This window comes from Electrona antarctica, assembly GCF_951216825.1.
Source record: "Electrona antarctica genome assembly, chromosome: 14".
Taxonomy (NCBI): Eukaryota; Metazoa; Chordata; class Actinopteri; order Myctophiformes; family Myctophidae; genus Electrona; species Electrona antarctica.
The window spans coordinates 43,879,341-43,899,944 of record NC_136795.1 but is presented as its reverse complement, the minus strand read 5'-3'; the positions used below and the strand labels follow the sequence as shown (position 1 = coordinate 43,899,944).

Genomic DNA, 20,604 nt, shown 5'->3' with positions numbered 1-20,604 from the left:
TAAGAGTTCACCCTGCAAATGGAACTGGAGATCATTTCCATATTACTTCTTCTAAAATGGATCTGTGCTGGAATTGTTGGAAACAAGAATCACCGCTACGCTACTGGCTGATAACTGAACATGTACAGTAGCTCTAATCACCGCTACGCTACTGGCTGATAACTGAACATGTACAGTAGCTCCAGCTGTCTCTTTGTCTCGCTTATCCCATTTAGGCCCTGACGTCGAAATATATATATATATATATATATTATATATATATATATATATATATATATATATATCGAAATATATATTCAAAGATTTTGTGCCGCATTTTCACGATTTTTATCAAAAATAGCAGACCTACAAGCTCGTAGCGCGCCACGAGCTTGTAGATCTGCTATTTTTCAATAGCTAAAAGTATATAACAGTCATAATGCTTAGTTAAAACACCAAAAGGGGTTCCCGCCCAGAATGGGTTATACTGTCTCCCTCTCAGCTGTCTGTCTGACTGTCTCTCCTATGCTGTCTCCCTCTCAGCTGTCTGTCTGACTGTCTCTCCTATGCTGTCTCCCTCTCAGCTGTCTGTCTGACTGTCTCTCCTATGCTGTCTACCCTCTCAGCTGTCTGTCTGACTGTCTCTCCTATGCTGTCTCCCTCTCAGCTGTCTGTCTGACTGTCTCTCCTATGCTGTCTCCCTCTCAGCTGTCTGTCTGACTGTCCTCTCCTATGCTGTCTCCCTCTCAGCTGTCTGTCTGACTGTCTCTCCTATGCTGTCTCCCTCTCAGCTGTCTGTCTGACTGTCTCTCCTATGCTGTCTCCCTCTCAGCTGTCTGTCTGACTGTCTCTCCTATGCTGTCTCCCTCTCAGCTGTCTGTCTGACTGTCTCTCCTATGCTGTCTCCCTCTCAGCTGTCTGTCTGACTGTCTCTCCTATGCCTGTCTCCCTCTCAGCTGTCTGTCTGACTGTCTCTCCTATGCTGTCTCCCTCTCAGCTGTCTGTCTGACTGTCCTCTCCTATGCTGTCCTCCCTCTCAGCTGTCTGTCCTGACTGTCTCTCCTATGCTGTCTCACTCTCAGCTGTCTGTCTGACTGTCTCTCCTATGCTGTCTCCCTCTCAGCTGTCTGTCTGACTGTCTCTCCTATGCTGTCTCCCTCTCAGCTGTCTGTCTGACTGTCTCTCCTATGCTGTCTCACTCTCAGCTGTCTGTCTGACTGTCCTCTCCTATGCTGTCTCCCCTCTCAGCTGTCTGTCTGACTGTCTCTCCTATGCTGTCTCCCTCTCAGCTGTCTGTCTGACTGTCTCTCCTATGCTGTCTCCCTCTCAGCTGACTGTCTCTCCCTATGCTGTCTCCCTCTCAGCTGTCTCCCTGTCTCCCTGTCTCCCTCCCTGTCTCCCTGTCTCCCTGTCTGTCTTTCTGTCTCCCTGTCTGTCTCCCTGTCTGTCTCCCTCCCTCCCTCCCTCCCTCCCTCCCTCCCTGTCTGTCTGTCTGTCTGTCTGTCTGTCTGTCCGTCCGTCCTACACGGTCTCCGTATCTGTCCTGTCTGTTTGTCTCTGTTACACTCTCCCTTCCAGTTATCTCTCCCAAGTAAAGCAAACAGGGGGCAGACTCACGGCCTGTCTGTTCTGTCTCAGTCCGTATAGCGCTCCTCTCTCATGTACAGTATGTATGTATCTTATGGTATGCTATTGATGTTTTCTTTGCTGGACCGCAAAAGGTTAAGAAATCAGAGCGTGTTGTTTAGGAAGATGCTTGGTTTGCTTCTTGGAAAGCACAAACGTGTTCTTCTGTTGCAGTATGTACTGTATGTATATACACTTACACGACCATTAAGTCATTGACGAGGGTTTATAATGCCATTGATCTGGTGATTGTAGGTCACTCTGGATAAGAACTGCTGTACAGACTGTTAATTGAACAATAGAGTGATACCAAATGAACACAATGTGTGGTTTCACAGATATCATGTTCTCCTGACTGTCAGTCTTAGTTTTATTACAACCACGTTCTTCTACTGTTGGCCACTCCGTGTCTCCACTGGGAGTGGAGACACGCATGCACGCACGCACGCACGCACGCACGCACGCACGCACGCACGCACGCACGCACGCACGCACACACGCATGCTCACACACACACACACACACACACACACACACACACACACACACACACACACACACACACACACACACACACACACACACACACACACACACACACACACACACACACACACACACACACACACACACATACACACGTTTTAGTAATTATTGACTGCTGTTGCAAACCAAATTGTGCCTCGGGGACATCAGAGCTTTACTGTAGCATGTCTTAACCGACAAAACAAAACACAACACAAACGCTGTGGGTTGCTTCTCTAAACGCCAGCCAAGGACAAGAGGGAACAAGTATGTCGACTCACAGCTTCGGCCACGTGTTGTACGAAAACATAGACCGTTTTCGCTGTTAATCGCTTCCATTTGTACAGAGGGCACTAATTGGTGTAAATGTGTTTACATTGCATTGCAACAATTAAAGTACATGGAGCATAACATTGCCATTATGTCCTGTTTGTTGCTCATTACCGATGATTACAGAGTTGACATAGAGTTGAGATTTTGTTGAGATAATGGCAATTTTGACACATTATTATCACTTGGAACCTACAGTTGGGTGCCACCGATATTGTCCCTTATCATTTGACCCATTTAGGCCTGACCTCAAAATTTTAAAAAATCCTTCTAAATCCTCCAGTTTTCTGAAATAAATATTTTCACAATTTTTCAAAAATAGCAGACCTACAAGCTCGTAGCGCGCCACTCGGTGGCGCGCTATGAGCTTGTAGATCTGCTATTTTTCAATAGCTAAATTATAACATAATGTTTAAAACACCAAAAGGGGTTCCCGCCCAAAATGGGTTAACTGTCCTTTTGCGCAGATCACGCAAACCTCAGCAAAAAGAAAAGGACAATATCGATGGCCTCCAACTGTACCCCACATAATCAGCTGCAATGCTCATCGTACAAATATATATATGTTCATTTTGGGCAGACTTCCCAATGGTAGGCAATGTCACTACACTAACAATTTACAATTTACAATTACAATTTAGGCATTTAGCAGACGCTCTTAATCCAGAGCAACTTGCATTAGGCAAGAACAAAAGCATGGGAATACATCACATATATAAAATGCATTTATCATGAAACATGCGTAAGCTAAGAATGACACTATACATATAAACTATACATACTATACTATGCTATACATGTGTACTATGAAGTGCTATGACTACATACAATGTAATTATTGTGCTGTCTACATGACATGCTATAAGACTGTTTCAAATGCTATCTAAGTCTAAAAAGTGCTATCTAAGGGGGTATGATAACACTAACTCCCTGGACTCAGGTAATCTAGATACAGGAGGTCCTATTCATAATCCAGTTTGAGGTGATAAGGCGACCACTGAAACGGTGGTTAGTGAAAACAGAGAGATGTGTTTGGGTGAGCGGTGAGCCTCTTATCACCGTGGTTAGTGAAAACAGAGAGATGTGTTTGGGTGAGCCTCTTATCACCGTGGTTAGTGAAAACAGAGAGATGTGTTTGGGTGAGCCTCTTATCACCGTGGTTAGTGAAAACAGAGAGATGTGTTTGGCTGAGCGGTGAGCCTCTTATCACCGTGGTTAGTGAAAACAGAGAGATGTGTTTGGGTGAGCGGTGAGCCTCTTATCACCGTGGTTAGTGAAAACAGAGAGATGTGTTTGGGTGAGCCTCTTATCACCGTGGTTAGTGAAAACAGAGAGATGTGTTTGGGTGAGCCTCTTATCACCGTGGTTAGTGAAAACAGAGAGATGTGTTTGGGTGAGCGGTGAGACTCTTATCACTGTGGTTAGTGAAAACAGAGAGATGTGTTTGGGTGAGCGATGAGCCTCTTATCACCGTGGTTAGTGAAAACAGAGAGATGTGTTTGGGTGAGCGGTGAGCCTCTTATCACCATGGTGTGTCATGTTGCAGTTTTTCTGCTGCAGTTCATTGGAGTGACCTGCTTCGCAAGCGCGGGCGCAGGTGGGCCGGAAGTGCGAAAGGCACGGCACCACTGGCCAATCACAAGCAGCATCTTTTTCCGGGACTTATCAATTCAATTCAAAGGAGCTTTATCGGGCATTGCCTCTGATTGGCCTATACCGGACGTCCCCTTCTGTGACGCACAAAGCTCGCCCTCCCTCGAGATACAGACCCCCCCCCCTCGAGCCGAAGGAGGCGTCTATACCATTCTATGTCTATGAGGAGCTGACCGTGAGTATGTAGAGGCTCCCCTCTACTCATCCCACCCGACACCCTCCGCTGACAGACGTATAGGCCTTTTCCTCCACTTCCAAGTGGAGGAATGGAGATAGGGAGAGTCTGAGCAAGAGGTGAGGGGTATTAGACAGATTTGACGGGGAGAGAGTGCTAAGATGTTCTCGGGGGTGTCAAATATATTTGAATGTGAGGCCAGAACTAACTGGAGATTATGTTGCTTAGTCCTCTCCTACATCCCGACCTTTTTATACTAAAGCACGACCTCAGAAAATATTGGGCTCTCCAAGTACAGTACCACCATAATAATGATGTTAAAATACAGGAGCGTATACCTGCCCTTTTTGTTCCATTCCTATAAGCCGATAATGCTGCTGTCTGCTCTGACAAAACTGTCTAATCACTAATCAGCACAACTGAGGATATTTCTAATGTGATTAATCCCATCTCCTATTAACGGCTAGGTGTGCTGTCGTGCTCATTTCACACAAACACACACGCACATATTAACTGTATATATGATGATTTCGGGTGTGCCAGTACAGTACAGTGACAGTACAGTACAGTACAGTAGAGGGACCCCCACACGGTCATTTCTCAACCGTTTCGGACGTGTGGCGGCTTGCCGGATTTGGCTCGGCCCCCTGGGCGCGTTCCTGGACGAGGACTCCCCCGAGGACTCCCCGGGGACCCCCGGAGACCCCCACCTGGTAACTCTCATTTCTCAACCGTTTCGGACGTGGGGCGGCTTGCCGGAACCGGGCCGGCACCCTGGTCGTGGTCCTGTGGGTCTGGAACTTCCGGGGACCCCCACGGGGACCCCCACATGGTGTTGCACCACTCACTTCACACGGGTGTGATTTCTTTTGGGCGACTCCTCTGTGTACCACCGGAGGGGGGCTCAAGTACCACCATGCGGTACTAGTACCAGTGGTTGGTAACCTCCGCTCTACTACCACTTTGGTGTCAAACATAATATCTCTAGGCCGTGGCTCAGCGGTCCAGGCACCGTGGCCGGTAGTCCGAGTCTGGCAGTGTGCCGCGGGTTCGACTCCCGATCCCGACGGCCTTTACTGCATGTCACTCCCCCATCTCCCCCATTTTCAGCCTACTGTCTGTCCCTTTATAAAAAAATATAAAATAAAGACGAAAGCCACAAAAAAACATAATATAACATAATATCTCTCTATCTATAAACTGCAGGCTGGATTGCTGTGAAACCTCCACGCTCCACAGAGGATGAGCCTTGCTTTCGGTTGGGTGACCCCATAGCCTCCGATCCCCTCCGGCGTTATCCTTGGGACAATCTTTCCACCTGTGCACAAAGTGCAGGTCTAATCTCGCAGGCAGATTGGCGGTCAAACGTGCTTCCTGGAAGGTGACCCCTAGCTTATTGGAGTGACCTCGTGTCCTTTCCTTTTAGTGTCGACGCTGCACACAATTCACCTCATAATGTAATAGACGCATTTGAGGATGAACCCTATACCTCAGCGCCAATTAACTTCATGACAGTCAATCAGCTGCAATTAGCTATGAACCTTGTCTGTTAGACAAGCACGCACGCACGCACGCACGCACGCACGCACGCACGCACGTTATGCTACTAGAATATCAATCGTTGTGTCTGTGACTCTGTGTGTGTGCTTGGGCCCACGAGTGAGCACAACTGCACGTGCGCGCGCCGTGCATGTGCGTTTACTGGGAGCTGCCTCTTAATTCTACAGTTGACCACTGAGTTAATAATAACCAGTAAGACGCCATGAGGGCAAGGTCGCGACGGGAAATGTGTAGTATAAACGGCGACATACGGTCCAGTGGCGTAACTGCAGACAACGCGACTGCTCAAAACGCGACTGCTCAAAACGCACTGCGACGCGGTTTGAGCTTGTAGATCGGCTATTTTTTTGCTATATTCGAATTGAAAACTTGATTTTTTTTTTGCTATTTTTGAATTGGAATCCTGAAAATGAAAATGTTTATGCAATTTCAAATGCCTTTAATTATGCTTGTGTTGAGCAATGAGCTACTCATTTAGACTGAAGTATAATAACAGCGGGTTGTGTTTGCATGTTGTGGAATTGTAACAGCTGAAATCAATATTATATCAGTATTCTGACATTAACCTGAGGGCCACATTAAGTGAAGGTGGGAGCCGCCAGTTGCCCACCCCTGACATACAGTATATACCTCCGAGCATACTCATAAAACAGCCAGCACGACTACAATACTTACTACTACTTGACTCTTGAAGTGGGCGGTCGCTCTGAAGATGCAAGTAGGCCGGGCGCAGCTCACGCTAGCGACCAGCAGCAATACGTTTGGTTTGACTGATATATGTATATGTATTTCAAGCCTTGTGAACTGCTGTAAAACCTATTGCCCTTCGGGGACACTAATAAAAATAACCTTGAACCTTGAACCTTGAATACTTGTGCGCTCTGCGTGCACAAATAATAATCACAATTTAACTACGGAGCACCAAAGTCCTGACGTCGCTCTCTCATGCCCTGCATGGCTGCAGATGTAATGTCTCTGTGGAGTCTGGATGTATGGATAGATGAGAGGCTCCTAGTTGGGCCTTAACCCATTGAGACCTGGAACGCATCCATGTCACGTTAGCGTTTAACCACATTAACCATTAACCCATTTTGGGGCGGGAACCCCTTTTGGTGTTTTAAACATTGTTATAATTTAGCTATTGAAAAATAGAAGATCTACAAGCTCATAGCGCGCCACCGAGTGGCGCGCTATGAACTTGTAGGTCTGCTATTTTTGAAAAATCGTTAAAATGTGCCTCAAATCTTTCCGAAAATTGTCATGATTTAGAAAACTTTTTTTTTTAAATTTCGACGTCAGGCCTGAATGGGTTAACCCATTTAGGCCTGACGTCGAAATTAAAAAAAACGTTCGCTCTGAAAGAATATATATTCAAAGATTTGTGCCGCATTTTCATGATTTTTCAAAAATAGCAGACCTACAAGCTCGTAGCGCGCCACTCGGTGGCGCGCTATGAGCTTGTAGATCTTCTATTTTTCAATAGCTAAAGCATAAGGGGTTCCCGCCCAAAATGGGTTAATGTGACTCCTTATTATAATAGATGGAAGCCTTACATAGATGAGAGTGAGAGAGGGGCGAGAGAGGGACGAGGGACAGAGAGGATGAGGAAAGAATGTGACGTTATATATGGAGATGTACAAGAGCGTGCGTGCGTGTGGCGTGTGTGCGTGCGTGCGTGCGTGCGCGTGTGTGCGTGTGTGCGACAGAGTGAGAGAGAATGTGACTCATGGGAGAACATGACAGTACTCATTAGAGAGGAAAGCACAGAGAGGAATGTAGGGAGGATGCAGACTAGAGAGAGAGAGACTATCCATCAGATGTAGTAAATCCTCAGATGAACGCATCATCACACATCAAAGTGTTCTTAGTGTTGTGAGCTTATATAGATCTCCTGTTCATAACAAAGAATAGACCGGCACAAATCTTTTTGAATATACTGTATATTCTTTCACAGCAAACATTTTTAACTCAAGTCTTTGCGTCTGGGGGGAGGGGGGGGGGGGGGGTACCTGGAAAAACATATTTTTTCCGATTGGGGTCAAATACAGATAATTCCGAGGGTTCCTTGACATGGAAAAGGTTGAGAACCACTGACATGGAAACATAGGATTTTGGGTGATGGGTGTTATAAGAAGTATTGGCCTCAGAGGCCAAGGGTCCTCCCCCCACGCTCTCTGATCTGATGTGCTCCCGCATGAGTGTGCTGATGATGTCGTCCTCTCCTCAGGCTACGGTTGGTCTGATCCGTAACCTGGCACTTTGCCCGGCCAATCAGGCTCCCCTGAGGGAGGCGGGAGCTATCCCGCGATTGGTCAACCTGCTGCTGAAGTCCCACCAGGATACGCAGAGACACGCCTCCTCAGCGCAGCAGACGTACCAGGTTGGACACACGCACGCACACCACGCACGCACACCACGCACGCACGCACGCACACCACGCACGCACGCACACACGCACGCACGCACGCACGCACGCACGCACGCACGCACGCACGCACGCACGCACGCACGCACGCACGCACACACACACACACACACACACACACACACACACACAGAGGATTCTATGCACTCTAGCCTTTTAGGAAATGCCATATAATTAGCCAACATTTTAGTAAGAACACTTAATATTCAACATTCAAATTCTAGCCTTTGGGATGGAGCCATGTTTTGTCATCCAGCTGTTATTTGTTGTTACAGCCGGATCAAAACCCCAATGACTTCCATTATACAATTACAGTTAAACGTTTCACTTAGTGGAGGTGCTTATTACAGGCAGGCAGGCAGGCAGGCAGGCAGGCAGGCAGGCAGGCAGGCAGGCAGGCAGGCAGGCAAGGCAGGCAGGCAGGCAGGCAGGCAGGCAAGGCAGGCAAGGCAGGCAAGGCAGGCAGGCAGGCAGAGCCATGCTGTATACTGTTGTAGGCTACTGACTGTATAGTGATAAACAAAATGATCACTGTGGCATTCATCATGTCTGTCACTGCAACACATGCCTCCTGGGTAATGGTCTCTCTGTCTCCATCTGTGCTCTGTGTGTGTGTGTCTCTCTCTGTCTCTCTCTCTCCCCCTCCCCCTCCCCCCAGGACGGGGTGCGTATGGAGGAGATAGTGGAGGGCTGCACCGGGGCGCTGCACATCCTGGCCAGAGACCCCATGAGCCGAGGAGAGATCGCCAGCATGCAGACCATCCCTCTGTTTGTGCTATAGACTAACGTATCTTTAAAGGAGCAGTCAGTGAATTGGGTGATTTGGAAAAAAAACCCCGGTCCGCCCCGCTAACAAGATGTACACATGCACGCACTACAGTGGGGGGGGGGGGCACGCGACAGGCCAACAGCACACACACACCAAGGCCCGCCCCCGCTCGATCATGATTGGCGGAAGGCCCCTCTCTATCCTGATTGGATGAAGGCTGGGCCACCTATAGCCAAAAACGAACGAAACCTAAGGTTTATTTTTACCCCCAGGGGTTAACTGGGGACAGGGAGGAACTCCTTATATGGTCAGCACACTCTATAGTAGGGAAGATTATCACAACAAAACAAAAAAAGTGATATTTGAATTAAGTGAAATCACTGAATATATATAGTGCCTTAATAATAATCTGTATTGTCCCGAAGGATATTCATCTTCACAGGTCTGTTCAACACCAACAAAAAAACAACACATAGTACAGAAAAAACATAACACCAAGACAATACAAAAACATGAGGTCCCCAGTTGTGTACAGAACCATCCTATCGGCGGGGCAGTTTGTCCCATTTAGGCCTGACGTCGAAATAAATAAGTCTTCTGAAAGAATATTTGTGCTACATTTTCACGATTTTTCAAAAATAGCAGACCTACAAGCTCGTAGCGCGCCACTCGGTGGCGCGCTATGAGCTTGTAGATCTGCTATTTTTCAATAGCTAAATAATGCTTAGTTATAAAACACCAAAACGGGTTCCCGTCCAGAATCGGTTGGCTGAGGGGACGAAGCTCCTACTGAAACGAACCTTTTTCCATGGTAAGGTTCTGTATCTTTGTCCTGATGGCATGAGGTTGAAAAAGCGATACAGGGGATGATCAGTGTCACGTGATATTGAGAGTGCTATAGCCGTGTGATATGGCCTTATTGTTCATATCAGAAAGTGTGGGTGTATAGGAAGTCTTGGAAGCAATTTGGGTAATACTGAAAAGTGTGTTTCTGTTAGGCATGGACAGTATGTTGTATAGAAACATGCGGAACAGTACAGAATAATGCTTTTGTACAATAAATGCTTTTGTACAATAAGCCATCCAGTGTTGATTTCGTCGACAGACGCACGCACGCACGCTAGGGCATTCACTTCTAGTCATTTTTACTAGTTGACTAGTTGCCTAGTTTACTAGTCGACCAGTTAATTTTCTACCTATTATGTAAAAGAAAAAAATATATATATATTTTTTTAATAAATATTTGTACATTAAAAAACTGTGTACATTGGTGACTATAACTATAATCTACCTGATCTTGAGGCCTACAACATTCGGGGGGGAAAAAAAATCAACTAGTCAACTAGTACCAACAAGGTCGACTAGTTGATTTACTAGTCGACTAGTAAACTAGTCGACTAGTTGCTTAATGCCCTAACGCACGTGCGCACAAATGTGCGCACGCTCACGCGAAAGTTAGAATATGGAGATAAGAGGTATCTGTCCGACAGTGATGGTATATTAGTTTACTGTATAGTTCTAGTCACACAAAACTTCTCCAACCATGAGAGGGTCATGGTCGGAATCACCTCACTTCAATCATCTCTCTATTTACATTCACCACTTTCCTCCATCCTCTCTCTCTCTCTCTCTCTCTCTCTCTCTCTCTCTCTCTCTCTCTCTCTCTTTTTCTCTCTCTCTCTCTCTCTGTCTCTCTCTCTCTCTTTCTCTCTCTCTGTCTCTCTCTCTCTCTCTCTCTCTCTCTCTCTCTCTCCTCTCTCTCTCTCTCTCTCTCTCTCTCTCTCTCTCTCTCTCTCGCTCTCTCTCTGTGCGTTATCTGCCAGATGCACCATTATGTTTTCCATGCAGCATCTATTCCATTCCACTTCTGTCAGAGAAATATCCCATTATGGTGAATTTAGTAGAAATCCTATGGCAGCATTATGCGTTACTGCAGGACGATAACACGCACACGCATATTCCTCATAAGGCTCCACAATTCTGGCTGGAGTAATAATCCAATTTGTGTTCCGTTTAACGTTTCACAATGTCACAGCGACATCCATCACAGTTATTAGTGGCGGTGATTTGAGGAGGAAATGATGTCATTGTTTGTTTTGTGCCGTCCGTATTGACGTGAGCTTCCTGGCATCACGTCTTAAATGAAGTGAGGCCTATTATAACACATTAAGACCGGCGGAGGTGTCTGTGCCATTTTAGATTTGAGCTATAAAATAGTATAGTAATATTTTATAAAATAGGTTGGCTATGAAAATGAAAATGTGTGCAAATCTTAAATTTTTTAACTCAAATCTGCTTCCGGATAGTCCCTGGCTGGAACAACATATTTTGAGATGGGGGGGGGGGGGGGGGGCGGGCGGCTAAATGCATATAATTGTGGGGGTCCTTGACATGAAAACGTTTGAGAACTACTGACATAAAAATATTTTTGAGAAAACTGTTAGGGTTCAGGGTTTGGGGCGGCTGTGGCTCAGGAGGTAGAGCAGGTCGTCCAATGATCCCTGGGTCGGCGGTTCGAATCCCGGCTCCTCCTGTCCACATGTCGAAGTGTCCTTGGGCAAGACACTGAACCCTACATCGCCTCCAATGAGTCGGTCGGTGTGAGCTCGCCACCATTGGTGTGTGAATGTGGGAAGTGAGGACGCTGGCGTCGACTGTTTCGCCGCTTCACCTCCCAATGGTATGAATGAATGAACCATTGTAAAGCGATTTAAGCACTTGGAAAAGCGCTATAAAAATGCAATTCATTCAGAAGACATTATGTAGAAATGGCCTCGGGTCTGTAATGGGTTAATGAACTGATCTCTCTTTCACTCCCTTCAGTCTCTTTATAGTTCAGTGTTTCTCATTGGACCCCTAATAAGGACCCCCAAATTGATGTGTTTGGCCGCGGACCCCCCCCCCCTGAAAAAAAACAAACATTGCAGATGTACACAAGCTCACAGCGCATGCAGCACGAAGTGACGCGCTGTGAGCTTGTAGATCTGCTATCATTGAACAGCCAATAACTGCTCTGGGGACCCCATGAAGGTCCCCCACTTTGAGAACCACTGTCTTATAGTTAGGGATGGAGCTCGTTAAGGTTTTATTGATAACGATCACCTTATCGAGCAGGCTTATTGAGCATTTGCTATTATTTTGTGGAAAGAACAGAACCTTATTTTTATTGGCCAGTTGTGAGAGTTTGTATGCCAATAAACAGTTCTAAGGTTTATACACACTTACACAGACACACACACACACACACACACACACACACACACACACACACACACCGTCACTTTAAAAGTGAAATGTATACATCATCGTACGGCGGTGTCGCGCACCAAAAATAGCCAATCTACAAGCTCACAACGCGTCTGGTTGCACCGCGTTGTGAGCTTGTAGCTCTGCCTTTTCGGCAACGATAGACTTGTTGCAAAGTTGCACATTGAATACGTCACATATTATGTGAGACTATTCAATCGATTCGCGGGAGATACAGTATTATAACTCTATGGCAGGGAGATTTGAGTTTCCCAAACGTACTATTATGAATTGGATTAATAATTTATGGCAACGTCTTACCGTGCTTGCCTTGGGCAGCAAGCACGGTAAGCACAACATGCGTTGGGTGGAAGAGGAGGATGTTTGTTCCGCTGCAGCAGCTGACGGCTCCCGTGTTGTTTCGACTCGGTGCAGACATGCAACGGTATCTCGTTTGGGTTTAATACAATGCATTATGGACAGATGTCTATGCATTGTCGAAATGCTCCCTTTCGTGCATGCAACAACTGTGGTAGGCTACATTATTGCATTTAGCTCCCCTCTTGTCTTTTTTTTTAATGTTACCAAACTTTTCACCCGTTCCACCATACTTCCACCACGGCAAACGATGAGGAACCACGCAACCACCCGTCGCGTCCAAGCCCCCTTTATAGCGAGCGGCCCGTGACGTCAGCCGCTGCGGCTATACCCGATAAGAGGCTCGACAAGCCAAACGCTTATTGATAATCGGGTCTCGATAAATGCCGAACCGGGTTTGTAATGGACCCGATTTTCGGGCTCCATCCCTACTTATAGTTGATTCTTAGAACTCTCTGGGCTCTATTTTCGCCCATGCTATAAACCCCTTATCCCTAAACCACTACAGCTCACAGCGTGTCGATGTAGATTGGCTATTTTAACTATTCAAAAATGTTTTTCAAAATAGTCTAGGAAGGCAAAGTATAGTTTAGGGATAAGGGGTTTAGCACTGACGGAAATAGAGCTCTCTCTCTCTCTCTCTCTCTCTCTCTCTCTCTCTGGCTCTCTAATCAAATATAACACTGACTGTTCGTATGTGTGTTTGTGTGTGTGCATGTATGCGTGTGTGTGCATGTGTGTGTGTGTGTGTGTGTGTGTGTGTGTGCATGTGCGTGCGTGCAGCTGCTGTACTCGTACGTGGAGAACGTGAAGCGTGTGTCTGCAGGCGTGCTGTGTGAGCTGGCTCTGGACAAACAGTCAGCTGAGGTCATCGACGCCGAGGGAGCCTCCGCCCCCCTGATGGAGCTGCTGCACTCCAACAACGAGGGCATCGGTAACACGCACGCACACACACACACACACACACACACACACACACACACACACACACACACACACACACAGGTTTCTTGGAATTTACCCGCAAAACAAGCCAGTGTGCAACATCTCTCTCACAGTCCAGCGCACACAGGCCACACAACTGTTCAACACTGCTTGACAGTGGGAGAACAACTGCGAGCGACACATGGATGTCATTGGCTATCGCCTAATCGCCCGCTATATCGCTTCGGACGACGTCGCCACCAAAAGATACATTATTTTCATCTTTCCGGGCGACGTGCCTCCGCCCACTTTTCGAACCAGCGGGCCTGTTATCGCCTGCTGCTATCGCCAGTATAGTCGCCGGGTCCCCATTGACAAAATAATGCACTTCCGGTAAATCGGTCCGGCTGTTGCCCCTGCTGTTAAAACGCACTGTGAGAGTTTCAAAGCTTCATGGACGAAAGAAGACGTGTGTGTGTGTGTGTGTGTGTGTGTGTGTGTGTGTGTGTGTGTGTGTGTGTGTGTGTGTGTGTGTGTGTGTGTGTGTGTGTGTGTGTGTGTGTGTGTGTGTGTGTGTGTGTGTGTGTGTGTGTGTGTGTGTGTGTGTGTGTGTGTGTGTGTGTGTGTGTGTGTGTGTGTGTGTCCAGGCAGTTCAGCAGCAGAAAGGCACCTGGCCTCTTTAGGTGTATAATAAACAAGTCAATAATCATCAACGCTGACTAGTCTAACGGCATTTGACAAAATCAATCTCACAATTATCCTCCAGCACCTCATCGAATTATATAGGCATCAAGCCCACCCGCTTCGAATGGGATCAGTGTATTGAAACGGGGAAAATCAGGTGCAATCAGGCCTTTCAATAGACTGAGTAGACGTCTACCCGTCTACTCAGGTGCTCAGTAGGTTGATTCCTTCCTATTGTGTAGGTTGATCTGTGCAGTTTAATGCATCGCATGCAGCTACTGGAGCGGTGCCGTGTCGTTAGTCAGAAGGTTCCTTGTTCCGAAATTACTATCCCTATCTCTAATCCTAACCTAAACATAACCGCAAGCACGGGAGCAGTGCATGTTCGATGTTCGACGCGGTAGACACCACGGCTGCATTGAAAGGAATGATCACCTACTGAGCTCCAGTAGCTGCATGCGATGCATTAAACTGCACAGATCAACCTACACAATAGGAAGGAATCAACCTACTGAGCACCTGAGTAGACGGGTAGACGTCTACTCTGCTCCAAACGGAGCAGTGTCAAGGCTCATACATAGTCTGGATTTTCGGTGGCGAGGTGACCACCGAACTACAACATGACGTCACAAGCCGCGGTGAAGAGCAAACCACCGCCCCTTAGCCCTTCTCTCTGTTTTTACTGGTCACCTCACCACCGGAGCGGTGGTCACCTCACCACCGGAGCGGTGGTCACCACACCACCGAAGCGGTGGTCACCTCACCACCGGAGCGGTGGTCAACCCACCGGAGCGGTGGTGTGTGTGTGTGTGTGTGTGTGTGTGTGTGTGTGTGTGTGTGTGTGTGTGTGTGTGTGTGTGTGTGTGTGTGTGTGTGTGTGTGTGTGTGTGTGTGTGTGTGTGTGTGTGTGTGCGTGCGCGTGCGCGTGTTCATATTTGGAAGCCTCGGTAATGTCCATAAATCAGTCGTGAGGGGCCTGCAGATTGCTGGCATGCCCAAGCCGAGAGCTATAAGGCATCGGCAACATTCTGTTCAGTGTCTGCAATAATTGGCAGTCGCCATATATGGAGAAGGCCATGCTTTCTGTATCCGTGATCTGTATCCTGAAGCACTTGTTGTAGAGTTTTCCAAGTTTGCGCATCCACTATATTGTTTGTGTTCAAGAGTTTCTTGTTAAATGTGAACGCAAATAAAGATGTTAAATGTGTGCGTGTGTGTGCGTGTGTTTGCGTGTGTGTGCGTGTGTGTGTGTGTCCAGCTACGTACGCTGCAGCCGTGCTGTTCCGCATCTCAGAAGACAAGAGCTCCGACTACAGGAAGAGAGTGTCGGTGGAGCTCACGCACTCTCTGTTCAAACACGACCCCTCCGCCTGGGAAATGGTACGAACTCTCCCTTGTTTATCCCATTTTGGACTGGGGTCGATAAAAAAAAAGGCTTCAAAATCCTAACATCTTTCTGAAAAACCCATGTTTCTATGTCAGTGGTGCTCAACCTTTTTCATGTCAAGGACCCCCAGAATTATCTCTATTGGGCCACGGACCCCCATCTCAAAATGTGTAGTTCCAGGGACCCCCCCCCCCCCCCCCATGAAGCCAATATTTTAGTTAAAGATGTTCGCTCTGAAATATATATTCAAAGATTTGCGCCACATTTTCACGACTTTTCAAAAATAGCAGACCTACAAGCTCGTAGCGCGCCACTCGGTGGCACGCTATGAGCTTGTAGATCTGCTATTTTTCAATAGCTAAAGCACAACATCATGCTTTAAAACACCCAAAGGGGTTCCTGCCCAGAATGGGTGACATGACACGATGACTATACGATAATACAAACGATACGGTCCGTGACTCGATCGGGGGGCCAGTGTGTGGGAGTGACGTCAGGACTCGGAGGTACTCCATTACATGTGTGCAGAGAAGTGTCTGCTTCCATTGAAAATGACTTGTCACTTTGTCACTGCCAGTGTGAATGATGTACTGTGTGTGTGTGTGCGTGTGTGTGTGCGTGTGCGTGTGCGTGTGTCCGTGTGCGTGTGCGTGTGTGTGCATGTGCGTGTGCGCACGTGTGAAAATACAGAGTCTTATCTGATGTATCTCAATGTTTCTCTCTCTCTCTCTCTCTCTCTCTCTCTCTCTCTGCAGGCCCATAATGCAGTACCTCTGGAGCCCAGCTACCTGTCTGACGGTGAGTACAGAACAAACCTGTAATAGAAACAATCATAGAATTCATAAAAAGACCCCACCACATAAACCCCATGTGGCCGGTTAAAACGGATGTGTGTGTGTGTGTGTGTGTGTGTGTGTGTGTGTGTGTGTGTGTGTGTGTGTGTGTGTGTGTGTGTGTGTGTGTGTGTGCGTGTGCGTGTGCGTGTGTTCTCAATAATGATGATGGCACCATCAGAGAAATGGCCAGGGCCATCTACTCCTACTGGTGTGTAGGAGTTAGGTCCCCCTGGCTGGAGTTAGGAGGTTAGGAATCAGGAGTTAGGTCCCCCTGGCTGGAGTTAGGAGGTTAGGAGTCAGGAGTTAGGTCCCCCTGGCTGCCGCAGATCAGAATAACTTTCTAGGCTTCAGGATGAAAGACTCAGGGAAACTGCATGTGTGTGTGCGTGCGTGTTTGCGTGCGTGTGTGCGTGCAGAGAGGAGAGAGTGTGCGTCTCTTGGGAGGTGAGTGACAGGGGTCTTTGAAAGAGAGTGGTGCATTATTTTCACAAAGACTTTGAAATCTACTGCAGTGGGCATGCATGCACGCACGCACGCACGCACGCACGCACGCACGCACGCACGCACGCTAGCGCGCACACACGCACGCACGCACGCACGCACACACACCACAGAGCTGTCATAATCGTAATGGAGGTCAGTTTAAGGTCCTGTGGTTTCACGGTTTTGTACCCACACAGAAGTATTCATCTTTTCTCTGTCTGTCTGTCTGTCTGTCTGTCTGTCTGTCTGTCTGTCTGTCTGTCTGTCTGTCTGTCTGTCTGTCTGTCTGTCTGTCTGTCTGTCTGTCTGTCTGTCTGTCTGTCTGTCTGAGCTTTAGTACAAGTTGGATGGATAGTGCCACCATAGACTATATATAATACTGCAAAGGTTATACAGTAAACGGTACACAGTCAATAACACACTTATCAATATGCACAAGTAATTGTTTCATTATCAAATAAATATGACAATGAACATTGATGAAAGAGACCTGCTGACTTCAACATTGTCCTGAGCTTCCTGAGGACAAAACTTTCAAGACTTCTTGACTTAAACCAAACTTAACTGGACCTGAACCGCAGGCTAGACTGTCTGTGCAGCACTATGTAACTATTTAACAACTGTATAGCATATTTATTATGTCCCACAAAATTATAAAGTTACATGTTTAACCCATTCTGGGCGGGAACCCCTTTTGGTGTTAGCATTATGTTATGCTTTGGCTATTGAAAAATAGCAGATCTACTAGGTCTGCTATTTTTTGAAAAATCTAAGAACGACTGACATAGAAACATAGCTTTTACAGAAAACTGTCAGGATATAGAAGACATTTTTAGAATCTGATCTCAGGTCAAAATGGGTTAAGCAATAGCAATCATCCTTCCATAAATGTATAGACTCAGGAGGGTTGCTGCTGCTGTAGGGGCTTGACTGCATTACTGAGTTTCATCCTGACATTTTGTCAAGGCACCAAGGCAGGACTGCCAGTCAAAGCGAAGACTGGCCAATCACAGCGCGTCTTCTTTGACAGACATGCTTGCAGAGACTCTTGGGTAATGAAGTCTTAAGACTTTGGCTGCCATGTTATTTGTGTCCAAAGTGGCCACTGATATACCCCCAAACTAGGGATGTCCCGATCAGGTTTTTATTTGCTCCCGATCCGATTCTGATCATTTGATTTTGAGACATGCCGATACCGATTTTTCCCGATCCGATCTTTATATACTTATGCCATGTGAGAAATGTGTATAGAGCACCGAAGTCCTGACGTCACTGTCAGTAGAGGGCGCCAGTCCACAGGTTCGTGTACTTTCTATTTGCATTGAAATCCCCATAGGGGGATTTTAGATCTCTTCATTTAAGAACTGTGTTTGAAAAATAAACCCGGCCTTTTCACTCATATGGATATGAAGCATCGACGAAATGTACCCAAAGAGTAACACACTAAGCACTAGAAACGAGTCACACAACCCAGAGACTACATTTCCGGGTAGGCGGGGTGGCTGCAGATGCCAGTCGCACAACATAAACTGACATGTTAATTACGTTTTTTTTTCTTTTTTTTTATTGATATTTAATGTGTTGTGGTTAATATGAGTCGAGTCACCGCCAGCTGAGCTTATGTCAACGAGGAATCTCAGGAACGCAATGTGTTGACAGCTGGACGTGACATATATAAACAGCGACATTGCTTTCATATAGTTTCAAGGCTTTTGCGGCCAAATTAATTCCATTTTCTCCAGAAACTGGCTGTATCAAATGTGAATGGACATATATGTGACTACTTTTATTAGAACTATAGAAGGACTGTCATTGTGGATTTATTTTTTTATGTCAAAACACAGCGACATTGCTTTCATATAGTTTCAAGGCTTTTGCGGCCAAATTAATTCCATTTTCTCCAGAAACTGGCTGTATCAAATGTGAATGGACATATATGTGACTACTTTTATTAGAACTATAGAAGGACTGTCATTGTGGATTTATTTTTTTATGTCATATGAAAGTAGGGAATAATAGCAAAAATAATTATGTATAGAGAGTAGTATGCGCATGCTTAAAGTGAATGGCACATCGAGTGGCAAATCGAGTGGCAAAGCAACAGGCAAAGTGAGTTTAACATTGTTTAATGTTGTTTAATGCAATCAGATATGACCTTTCTGTGTGGATGTCTGGGCTGTCAAGGCCAGAAAGTAGTTTTTTGCCACTTAGTAGGCATTCCTGCATAACTTCCTGGTTTGATGATGATGTCACGCGCATACCCTCTATCGGTTAATTAGATTGAGTGAATCTTGCAACTACAGTTTATGGAACTCAAACTGAATCAAAGTTAAAACTCTTGTAGAGAAAACACCATTTGCATGGCTTTGGCTATCATTCAGAGATAGATAGTAGGCCTACTACAGGACAATATCATTATCATGCATTCCGAAATCACCCGATCCGATCGGGACATCCCTACCCCAAACTACATAGTGCTGCTTTAAGTGGAAAATATACTTATGTAGCTATATTGTATTAAAGGGGCCACTTCACCCCTTAATCCCTTATACAACCAGATCTTATTTTAATGATATTTAGGATACAATAAACACTTTCCTGGGGTTTTTATGTACTGTATACACTTTAGTCATGAAAAATGTGGTCACACCTCCCCCCTCCCCCCCCCCCCCCCCCCCCCCCTCCACAAGGAGGGGCAGCGCACCAAAGCATACATAATTATGGTCATTGTACTAATTCAGCTATCCAGTCAAACCCTATAGTCAAACACACACAGACTTAGAATTATTTTCCTGGCCATAGGGTGCACATTTAAAATTGTGCTACTGTCTGTTATCTAGTACAATTTGTAGTCTTACAAATAACTATGATTAACATCGAGTGACTGCAGTTTCATCCAGCGGTGCAAATGTCCCTTTAAGCAACATGGAAGGAGCGGTAGAACATTATTTTGGCAGATGCTCCACAACACCAGATGGCTGCTATATATCCTGCCACAGCAAAAAACCTCGGTCTTATAATTCATCCATTCGTAACTCCTTCTGAGATTATCCCATTCTGGGCGGGAACCCCTTTTGGTGTTTTAAAGCATTATGTTATACTTTAGCTATTGAAAAATAGCAGATCTACAAGCTCGTAGCGCGGCACCGAGTGCCGCGCTACGAGCTTATAGGTCTGCTATTTTTGAAAAATCGTGAAAATGCGGCGCAAATCTTTGAATATATTCTTTCAGAGCAAACGTTTTTAACTCAAATCTTTGGCTTCTGGGGGCGTTCCTGGAACGACATATTTTTCAGATGGGGGTCGGCGGCATATTGCAAAAAAAGATTTGGGGTCCTTGACATGAAATATTGAGAACCACTGACAGAATGTATTACATTTGCCCAGGCGGTGGCGTAACCGTCTGGGCACCCGACTGGTAATCCAGTCGCAGTGTGCCGCGGGTTCGACTCCCGAGCCCGACACGGCCTTTACTGCATGTCTTCCCCCATCTCTCTCCCGTTTCCTGTCAGCCTACTGTCTGTCCCTTCAAAAAACCAATAAAAGGCGTAAGCCGCAAAAAAATATATTTAAAAAAAGAAGAAGAATGTATTACATTTCAACGTCAGGCCTAAATGGGTTATA

At 46.3% G+C, this 20,604-nt stretch overlaps 1 protein-coding gene across 1 annotated transcript in view; it reads left to right on the top strand.

Annotated features, from left to right (window-relative positions):
- The window catches only part of jupb (junction plakoglobin b), a 135,611-nt gene that overhangs the window by 111,566 nt on the left and 3,441 nt on the right, over positions 1 to 20,604 (top strand). Inside the window, exons 12-16 of the mRNA XM_079519641.1 lie at positions 8,076 to 8,228; positions 8,932 to 9,049; positions 13,448 to 13,600; positions 15,533 to 15,654; positions 16,417 to 16,459. Coding sequence (XP_079375767.1) covers positions 8,076 to 8,228; positions 8,932 to 9,049; positions 13,448 to 13,600; positions 15,533 to 15,654; positions 16,417 to 16,459 — 589 coding nt within the window. The remainder of the gene's footprint in view (positions 1 to 8,075; positions 8,229 to 8,931; positions 9,050 to 13,447; positions 13,601 to 15,532; positions 15,655 to 16,416; positions 16,460 to 20,604) is intronic.